The sequence below is a fragment of the Chaetura pelagica genome, unplaced genomic scaffold (genome assembly GCF_000747805.2).
Source record: "Chaetura pelagica isolate M959 unplaced genomic scaffold, ChaPel_1.0 scaffold8, whole genome shotgun sequence".
NCBI classification, from domain to species: Eukaryota; Metazoa; Chordata; class Aves; order Apodiformes; family Apodidae; genus Chaetura; species Chaetura pelagica.
Window position 1 is genome coordinate 3,158,643 of NW_009954544.1, and position 10,983 is coordinate 3,169,625.

At 45.6% G+C, this 10,983-nt stretch overlaps 1 protein-coding gene across 1 annotated transcript in view; it reads left to right on the plus strand.

The window, feature by feature from the left end:
* The first annotated feature begins 253 nt into the window (after nt 1-253).
* SLC22A7 (solute carrier family 22 (organic anion transporter), member 7) overlaps nt 254-10,983 on the plus strand; it is a 17,407-nt gene continuing 6,677 nt past the window's right edge. The window contains exons 1-4 of the mRNA XM_010005012.1: nt 254-707; nt 2,697-2,800; nt 7,237-7,391; nt 8,767-8,935. Of these exons, the coding sequence (XP_010003314.1) occupies nt 330-707; nt 2,697-2,800; nt 7,237-7,391; nt 8,767-8,935 (806 nt within the window). The 5' untranslated portion in view covers nt 254-329. The remainder of the gene's footprint in view (nt 708-2,696; nt 2,801-7,236; nt 7,392-8,766; nt 8,936-10,983) is intronic.

Consider the following 10,983-nt stretch of genomic DNA (forward strand, 5'->3'; position numbering starts at 1 on the left):
CTCTTTCCACAGGCTCCTTTCCTAACTTGCATCTCCCTTTGAAATACCACAACAAAAGAAAAGGACTCTAAAAAAGAGAAGGCACTTTGTGCTGGGTCCACTTGAAATAGACATGTAATGGGCACACAGGACAATTAGTTTGGCTCTAACCCAAATGGAGAGTTTCAGTGTGACTTTTGACAACCTTTCAGCAAGATCTCAAAGTCCAAGAAAGAGACTGTATGAAAAGCCATGGGAAATTGAGCTCCAAGGACAGACACTGCTTTTCAAGCTCATGCTGCTGCTCCTTGGTAGATCGTGGCTCTGAATGAGCAAACTCCATAGAAAAGATGAAATTTGAGGATCTCTTGCTGGAAATTGGTGGCTTTGGCAGATTCCAGATTTTAATTTTGCTTATCCTCTGTCTCCCAAGAATCAACCTTCCCATGCATTTCCTGCTGCACAATTTTCTTGCTGCTACCCCCTCTCATCACTGTGCAATTCCACAACAAGAGGCATTTGTGAACCTCACCATGGAGGAAATTCTGCTCATCAGCATCCCCCGGGAGCCTGATGGCACTTTCAGGTCCTGTGAGATGTTCTCTCAGCCTCAGTTTCACCTGCTGCTCAATTCTTCTCTGCAACCAGAAAACAGCTCCCTCCTCCAGCACTGCCAGCATGGGTGGGTCTATGACCACTCACAGTTCACCTCCACCATCGTCACCGAGGTAAGGCCCTGCCTGGGATCTAGCCAGAAATGAAATTAGGACAGTGTTTTGAGGAGCATGCAGAGAAGTGTTTGCTGGGTGCACACAGTCAGACGGGAATATTTGCATTTTAAACAATGGGAATTACTTGTTTAGAGAAGATTTCATGGTTGGGGAAGCTCTCTGAAGCTCAGAGTTAGAAGCCAACATTTATTATTATTACACACATCTTGCTTAGAATGACAGAAGCCAACATTTGTTGTCAAAAGAGTCTTAATTTCTTCAGGTGACTGAGAGACTGGAGGGGGAGGGGGAAGACACAGGTACAGGTACAGGTACAGGTACAGGTACAGGTACAGGTACAGGTACAGGACTTTCTCTGCTTGGACCACGTGGCAATTGCACAGGTTTACACCCCATCAGGGCTTCATAGGAGCCCAGGACTTGCTTTCTTGACTTTCCAAATACTTTGTAACTTTTCCTTTGCCCACCCCTCCTCACTGATCTCCACCTTCCCCCTCTTCTGCCCAAGATCCTGCTGCCTCTCTTTGCTTCCCACCAATTGCCTCTTGCTGTCAAGCCATGTGTGCTCTCCAAGGGCCTTCTGCTGAGATGCAACATGCTGGCCAGCCATAACCTTGAGCCTGCCCAAGGTCCCTGCCCATCAAACATTAACCATCTGCCTTCTGAAACGCTTGGCTAAGGCTACCAGCCATACCTCTGGGTGTTAATGCTCACTTTTCCTTGAAAGATGGCCCAAAGCACAGACAGCCTGAGGGAGAGGGACAATCAGCCAGACAAAAGGAGTGTGGTTGAAATCATAGCAGGTGTCTGTCTCAGGGAGAGCAGGGCCAAGACATGCTAGATCTGGTGCCTCCTCCCCACCACCCAACCACTGGTTTTGGCAGGCATGGAGGTGAGGGTCAGACATGCAGCAGGTCTGTACCTGACTTCTGCACTGTTTCAGGGAGAAAGGTGTAAAGCCTTTCCCCTGGGGGAAAAGGCAGGTGTTCTGCAGCGTGGATGCTGAACACAGAGCCACATGGTGCAGCACCCACAGTGCGGTGGCCTTGGGACATGTTAAAAGAGCTGAGGCTTTCTCTGGAGTTTTTTTCTTCTTGCAGAAAGAAAGGTTGTTTAAGGTCTGACTGGACTTGTCAGAGAGACTGTGAAGCTGGGTTGATGATTAAATTAAGTTTTGCCAAGCTTGCACATTCAGAAAATTCACTCTGCAGCTTGGGCACAGTATTCTGTAATGATTAGAGACATTTGCACTTATAAGAAAGCAAAATTATGCTCATTAATTTGATTAGGAAGAATGTCTAGAAAAACTTCTCAATAAGTGTCCAGTTCTGGAGACCCCAAGATAAGAAGGACATGGAGTTCCTGGAGAGAGTCCAGAGGGGGGCCACAAAGATGATCAGAGGGCTGAAGCACCTCTCCTACAAGGACAGGCTGAGAGAATTGGGGCTGTTCAGCCTGGAGAAGAGAAGACTCCAGGGGGAATTCCTAGTGGCCTTCCAGTACCTGAAGGGGCTACAGGAAAGCTGGGGAGGGACTTTTTACCAGGGCATGTTGTGAGAGGACAAGGGGTAATGGATCAAAACTGGAAGAAAGGAGAATTAGGTTAAGCATTAGGAGGAAATTCTTTAGTGTGAGGGTGGTGAGACACTGGAACAGGTTGCCCAGGCAAGTTGTGGAAGCCCCATCCCTGATGTGTTCAAGGCCAGGTTGGGTGGGGCTCTGAGCAACCTGATGTAGTGGGAGGTGTCCCTGCCCATGCGGGGGTTGGGTCTAGAGCATCTCTAAGTTCCCCCCCCACCCAAACCATTCCATGATTCTATGAAGACAGCACCAGCAGTAAATATGACTGCCCTTCTGCCCTCTTTCCTCCCTGCACAGACAACTACAAAGGCATTTCCTATCAGATTTGGCCAAGATAAATCGCAAGTCAGGATGGGTGTGAAAAGGCAACTGGGCACTGAGTGTCATTTTGGCCTTGTGTTTCAGTGGGATCTGGTGTGTGAGCAGCGCGGACTGAACCAGGCGACCGCGACCTTCTTCTTCATCGGCGTTACGATGGGGGCAGTGATATTTGGATACCTCTCAGACAGGTTTGACCCTTTCCAGCCTGTTCTCCCAGGGCTTCAGTTTCACTACGAGATCTTCACGAATCTCTGACCTGCAAAAGGCAAATCAGAGGGGCGGAGAAAGAAATAAAACATGATTGTAAAGGGAGAATCCAGCCTCTCACATGAACATCGGGGAAGTCATAAAGTCATATGGGGAAGCAGTGCAGGGGCTAAATTCTCCATGGATCAGCCAGCTAGCAGCCCACCAGAGAAGCAGTGCTGGCCTTGGTTAGGATTAAGATGCACTGCAGCAATGACCTCAGCTCTGTGGTCAGCACTGCTGCAGCAGCAGTGAAAACGGAAAAAATCCACTGTCTGTGAGACCAATCTCAGAAAAAAATAACTGTCTAAAAAAGGAGAAAACTGGATAAAACAAAACCAAAACAAGAGGCTAAAAAGTTGATTCCTTGCAAACTCAAGAAGGGGGCTCAGAGCAAATGCATGCCATAGCTGAAAACAAACAAACAAAAATCTCCAGAAAGCTTCTGTCATCACTAGAGAAGCAGGGTGAAGGAGGCTACAAGGAGGAGGGAGGCATTCCTTGAGGAAGAGCTGAGGCTTAGAGGAGAACAGGAACAAACCTACCCTCTCTGGTTAAATGTTCGAATGAGATCGTGTAAGCCTGAAAAAAACCAGAGTAATAACCCATAAAACACATCAATGAAGAAATGAAATGTTTTTGCAAACAGCAGAACCAAGAAACCTAGCAGGGAGTGCAGAGTGCAGGCAGGCAGGGTGTTCTACTCGCTGTAATGCTCTTCACTATTTAATGTCTGAGTTTCCTGCACAGGAAACTGCTTCCTGATCTCCTTCCTCTGGCAGCAAACAAGCATTAGTGCACAGCAGGCTACAAAATCACTGCACAGGAGAAGGGAACCAGCTTCACTGTATGATGCATCCAGAGACCTAGTGCTGAAGATGGGAATTTTCACACCTGTGTATGTGCCTATGAGTGTATCAGGACACTTTCCCAAGAACCCAAGACACCTGGCTGATCTTCAAACTCTGTGTCTTGACTTGGTATCTAAAATGGCTTTATAGCACACTTGGAGGGGAAGAAATTCAGAATCATGAAAAGGATCAGGATAAAATAACACAGAAGGTCTCTGCTAGAGCAAAATGAAAAATAATTTGGTTTTCAAATGGATTGTGAGGGGGAAGAGCCAGTAGAAGATCAAGGCATAAAAGGAGCATCTGGTTATAAAAAGGCTGCAGTGTGAGAGTTAAATGAGTTTGTGTTCACAGTAGGAGACCATATAGGGGCAGGTGTTGGAGCTGGAGCTTTGAAATAAGCTGATAGAAGAAGGCATGGAGAAATACACCAGGTGAATGCCAGTCAACTGCCAGGAGCAGGGAATGGTCATTCTGGAGCCCTACGGGACCTTTGGGATGAAATATCTGCAACACTGTTGGCACGGGGTGACCTCCACAGCCGAGGGCTGGGAAGATACCACATGTCCAATCAGTTTTAAACTGTTTTCCAAAAAAGATCTCAGGAACTATGTTCCAGACAGCCTAAGATCTATTTGCACCAGGCAAATTAGTAGAAACCGTTCTGAAAGGCTGAGTCAGCAGCTGCGTGGGTGGATACGACTGACATACTAGTGAAGAATCAGCAGGGATTTTGCAAAACATTCATGCCTTACAAACACACTGGGTTTCTTTGAACGTGCTAACAGGCTTGTGAACAGGGGAGATACCACCTATACATATTTCATAAGTTTCCTTACCAAAGGCTTCTAAAGGAACTGAGCTACCCTAGGAAGGTCTCTGCATGACTAAGTAATTGATTAAAAGCCAGGAAGGAGAGGGAAGAGAGAAGTGTTCAGTTGTGACGATGGAAGGAGACCTGTGGGTGGACCTGTGTTTGGGTTTGTGTGCTTTTCAGCACATTTATAAATTATCTGGAAAAGGAGAGATTGGGAAGGTGACATTGAGTGAGCAGGCAGGTAGAGATAAGAGCTGAATGTGGAGAACTTCAGAAAGAGCTTAAAGAGCTCCTTAAAGAACTGGATGGGAGCATCAGAAGAAAAAATATACCAGTAGATTAATCCAAAATAGAAACAATTCTAGCTTCTCATTCAACATTGAGGCCTCTGGGCTGACCACAGCTGCTCAGGATCAGGACATTGGGGTTATGACAGACAGCTCTAGGCAAAACATCCACTCTACAATGAGCAGTGGCTGAAAGCAAACGGGAAATTAAGAACCATTAGGAAAGGAACATAAGGTTAAAGAGAGTATCACTATGCAGTAACATGTAAACACAGGGTGGCTCCACACCTTGGATACTCTGCACAGTCTTGATTTCCCTTCACCCTCCATCTCAAAAGGCTAAAGACAAAATGGAGAAAATCCAGAGGAGCTAATAACAAAGACCAGGTTATGGCTTGACTTCCAGTTAGCCAGACCAGTAGCTGCACCCTCAGGGCCCTCAGGTCACCAGGAAGGGCTTGAAGCCCTTGTGCTTGCAGTGGGGGCAGTGCAACCAGTAGCTTTGCAGCAAATTTGGCAGATTTGTTAAACTGTCATGCCCCCCAGGCCCCCTGAAACCCTTTAAAAGCTAATGTCTCATTAGTAAAGTTTCTGTTCTCTGACAGAGAAGAGGCCTCATTTACTTGTGCTAACAGTAATGTAGATATTTAATCTCTAGTGCTGCATCTGGTCCTGGCATTCTGGTACAGTTCAGGTTTGTTTTGTTCTAAGCCTCTGCAAACATTTGGATTTGAGAACATCTCTACTGACAAATTTTACCCTGGTAAAACCTCCAGCAACCTACACTGCAAATATATATATATATATACACAAAAATATATATATTGCTTCTGTTACTGTCTGCTCTTTCCCAAACACTCCTTTTGTACCTTCTCCTTTTACTAAATTGGCTGTATGATGCTTTGACAGGCTTCCAGATTGGGAAATTTATGAAAATGGCTTTTTTTCATTCATTTTTAAGTGGTTTGCTCCTTTTATTATACTTTCTACTTTTCATCTTTCAGAGACTGTGCTTTCCTACTTCTCTCTTTGAAGACAATTTTTACAGCATTGTTTCTAGCAGCCTCCCTGAAGCCTGCAGTTCAATCCTGCCAGCTCACCTCTGGTTTCCCTAGCAGGTGACATGCACTTGCTGAGAGTCTAGTAATGACTAGGCAGAAAGAGCTGCCTTGTGCACTGCAGGGAGTCTTGTGGCTTTCTTAATGTATTTTCAAGATCAAATTTTTTTAAATGTATCTTCTTTCTTAGGCAGTTACCCTACTGGAAACTGGATCCAGCTCTGGTGTATTTCCAGGTGTTGGCTGCTCTGACCCTGGGCTTGTTCCAATGACTTTTGCAAACTGTCTCTGCTTCAGTTTCACAGCTGATCCAGCAAACTGCCTGGGCCTAACCCACAAGTTTTTTTCTCCAGTAGATTCATTAACTAGCTGCTGCATTAAGTAGTTTATGATCATTTTAAGGAATGTTATTGTGGCATTATGTGCTAGCACATCACTTCTTCCCCTGGAGCAACCATTCTTGCCACCGTCCTCCCCAGGTGGCCACTAAGAGAGCCCTGATGCCAAAATCATACCAGGATTTCAATACCTGTAGACTGAACATTGTGTGTTTGCAGGGCTAATTTACTACTCGAGTATGAACCTTAGCTTTCATCACATGCAGTGCTGATGTTAATCAGAAGACTGATGGCTGGTGTTCCATTTTGATTTTTAAACGTTCATAGGTTGTGTAGAAATACACACCTATTTCTGTGTGTGTGCATGTGCACACAGCTCCATGCGTGTGAAGTTATTTTCTGTATTTCTCCATACTCTCCACACAGGACTCTGCACAAGGGGTAAGATGGACCTACAGCTTCCAAAACCCCTGAAGAATGAACACCTAGCAGGTGCCTCATAAGTCCCCTTAGGACATCAGGGCTATTTACAGATGTGGGCCAACAATTTGATTCCTTTTATTTTCCTTTGGGATTTTTGTTCTCCTTCCAAGGATCAGGATGAAAGTGTCACAGCTCTCTCTCCTCGAGAGCAGTGGCAGTGGCTGATCCTGAGTGACTCACAGGACAAGGACATGCTGAGCCAGGCACAGGGACAGTCATTGCAGGGAGCAGGGTGTGCCAGCAGCATGGGATGACAAACTGACATCCCTGCTTTTGATGATAGTGTTGAACAAGGGAGCCAAATATACCGTTTTGATCAGTGCTGCTCTTGGAGAACCTCATGCCTGATACTCATGGGACAGAATGGGATTGCACCACTGGCACCGGCTGCATCCAGAGCTGTATCCTCCTCTCTGGGACATCGCATCTTGAACTCTTTGCAGAGTGGGCAATATTTTCATTTCCCTCCCTGAGCCTCTCCATTTCAAACCCTACTCCTGGGACAGGTTTCCAGCTTCTGTAACCCAGCCTGTGCTTGTGGCAGGTTCGGACGGAAAGCCATGCTCCTGCTGTCACTTGTGTGCTCGGTCATATTCGGGATGCTGAGTGCCACCTCCACCTCCTACAGCATGCTGGCCATCACACGGACCCTCACAGGGGTGGCCCTGAGTGGTGTCTCCCTTATTGTATTGCCTTTGGGTAAGCATGTGGGGGGTTCTGGGTGCCCAGTTGTAAGGGGGGGGACGTCTGACAGGCAGTGGGGAGGGACCTGTCTAGCAGACAAGGCAGAGCTAGTAGGAACCAGAGTTTGGAAATGGTCACGTGTGCAATGTCACTTCAGGCAGCCCAAAGAACATCACTCTTGGCAGGACCCAAGAATTACAGATTTCTGTTACTCTAATTAATGCTTTAACAATCTAGTCAAACTATAACAACCACTTATTAGTACTTCTCTCGCAACATTAACAGTTGCAATCCATGCTACCCCGTTCCTGTTAAGGATCAGCAGAAGTATAATAAAAGCCACAGACCAAAGTATCTGCCCCTTGGCTCTGATACTGTGGTCTCACCCTTCAAACACTCTGTGCAGACAGTTCATCAGCACTGCTGTGTCCTCAGCAGGAGGAGGACAGTGTGTCATTCACGGGGTGTTTCTAGTTCCCTGGTCTTGAGTTCACTCGGTTTTCCTAAGTTCCCAACCTGTATTTTTAGAAAGAGTTGGGAGAAAAAAACACACGAAAAAATAATCATTATACAAAGCAAAACTGAAGCTGAAGAATGTAGGTAATTATATAATAAGAACAAGCTCCAAACTAGGCAAGATTTCTTGTACCCAAGAGCAAGATACAGGTGCAGCAAAAATGTTGAGGATTTTTGCAGGTACAGCCAAACTCAAGCTAAAATGACTTCAATACTGGAAAAGTCCACACAAGACCTGACAATTCCCAACGTCTGCTACGGTTTGGGTCTGGGTTTTTTTTTTGTTGTTAAAAAGGCTGATGCCTGCTGGGCAAAGTGGAGCTCGGGAGGGACATTCCTGAGTGTTAGAGGTTGTAGCAAGATGTCCAGATCTTTGGAGGAAAACTGGCTTTTAGTCATCTCACACAAACAAGTAGACCATCATCTGTTCTACTTGTAGCAGAACAGAAGTACTTACTTTGGGTAGATGCCACACAAATGGCAATTCATCTTAATATATTTCTTTCATGTGGAATAATGAGCAGGCAGAGAAATGAGAAACTCTGTAAGGCAGACTGTTAGGGGGGAAAAAAAACATTATTTGTTTGATGAAGACTATTTGAATGCTACTCAATGGGATTTTTGAAGAGTATCACCCAAGGTGGTCTTACTATGTGTCCAGTATTTGTTATTTTAAGTTAGTTACAGCTTTGCAAGAGGTTAAGTGTTGTGAATGAACATTTTAAACGTGCCAGACATTGGGCCAAGCAGCGGGACTCTCCTGGAAGAGAAGACCCGGGGATGTCACCTCACTTTGCCCTTGTTAAACAGCCCTGCAGACCCCTTCCTGGAGCAGCCCCGTGTGTCCCAGCTGAACACTGCCTCCCTCTTGCAGGGATGGAGTGGGTGGACATAGAGCACCGCACCTTCTCCGGGATCCTGAGCAGCATCTTCTGGAGCGTCGGTAACATGCTGCTGGCCACCGTCGCCTACCTGGTGCGGGAATGGCACTGGCTGCTAGTAGCAGTAACAGGACCTTGTCTGCTGAGCATCCTCTGCCTGTGGTGAGTGCAGCAACCTGGCCAGCTGGTGGGGAGGGGAGAGGCTGTGATTGGCCTCCTCTGCGCTGTGAGTATGGCAAATGCTGCAAAGCTGATCCTAGGATTGGTCTGTGCCCTGCCCTTGGATTGCCCAGTCGCGGCAGCTCTTGAAAACTGGAGTAGCCTGGGTTTCTGCTCTTCTCACCTCTAACAAGGCAGGAGCCAAGGCTGCACCATGCTCTGGGGACAAGGAGGAGGCACGACTAGGGCTGAGGCCAGGCATCTGGGGGACAAGATGCAGTGCAAAGGAGCAGGAGTTAGTGCTGCAAGCACTGCCAGACATGGCTCAGAGCAAGCAAAGAGATTCCAATAAAGGGAGGAAGGGTGAGGCCAGATCCCTCATTTTAATCCCTGGTAGCCTCAAGATAAATAATTTCTCTGTCCTCTGTTCCCACCTCACTGGGGTGGAATCCTTTTGTACCAACTTTTTACAGAATAGCCAATGATATCTGCAGACATAGTCAGGTGCATTTATCTGTGCACTTCCCATGGTCTTTCTCAGCTGTGTAACCATCCTGATGGGTCAAATACATCTGCCTTTTGTGGGATATTTCCCTCCTCTAGCTTTATTTTAAAAAATACCTGCCGTCTCTTAAGCCCTAAAATGGAAGATAGTTCATTTAATCAAAGAAACAGATTTTCCTTCTTTTATTCATGTAGTAACACAGAGTAGAATACAGGGTCAATTCAATTATATTGTGACTGAAATATAAAGTGTACTGGATCAGCTTACTTGATGATCCAAATCATTCGATGGTCCTTTGAATAAGCAGCTCCATTTCCTGGCTGGACAAAAGTCCCATGTTGAAATAAACAAGCAGGTGTTCCCACAACTGCCCCACTGAAAAAATTCAGAAATAGAGGTGTGGGTTTCCTCCACCTTAATGTGGTTGTTTAGTTCCTCTTTGACATCAGTGCGGGGCTGGAGCACATTGCAGAAATCACACGTGTCTCAGGCCCATGGGGAACTCTAACTGGAAGCCATGCAGAGTTAAGCTCTGATTGTTAGACACATGGGCCCTAACATTACATGCATAATTGATAAGCAGAGTGATATCCAAATGCTAAAGTGCCCTTCAGCTGTCATCAAGAGGCTTCTAGAAACTATGGTTTATTTGCTTGCTGTATCTGTCCATCAGCATGATGCAGGAGATTAAATAGCTGCACAGATCTAGCAGAAAAAATCCCAAATGATACTTATGGAAAATGGGATAGAAACTGATGCTCTTGTTAATCAAAGGCTCAAAAAAGATTCATTGTTCCACTGGTGATGAGGGTTCTCTGGCTAAGAGTAGTATCTGATATTTTGCTGTCCAACACAACTAAAACAGGTGTTCAGCTGACTTTTTTTACCTTGAGTTGTTCTGCTTTTTCTCTGGGACAACCAACATTAAATAAATTAGTACCGGGAAGCGCTGAAATCCAGATAGATTTGGACCCACCCTTTCCATGATAGCTGTTTTGGTTTTGGGTTCCTCTTATGTTAATGCCTTTCATGGAGATTAGTTCTCCAGCAATTTATACTCTCATCTGATAAAATTCAAGCACCCAAGAGATCAGTGAGTGTTGGTTAATTAAAAGTCCCTGAAGTATGGAGTCAAAATCTAACCTAGCACACCCTGTAGATACGATTCACACAATTTCAGAACTTGGTTGAGACATTAGACAACCAAAACACATAATATTATATAGTGGAGATAGTGGCAATGAGTGCAAAATGCCATCTTTCTTTCTTTATGTTTTCTCAGGTGGATTGGGTTATAAGCTTATGGAAAGGAGCCAAAAACTTTCCAGAAGACCAGTTATGCAGATATTTTTGCTCTACACACTATTTCAGCTACTGCTTGAAGAGTGACACCACTTGTTCATTAGGATTTTTTTGTAACCTGACTTAGGGCACATTAATCACCAACAGCTTACAAAGAACTGGTCTTGGCCCACTCCACTGGGAGACTCCAGTGAGAGATGTTTAACAACTGTGGGACCTCAGTAGATCTCATACCCACATACTT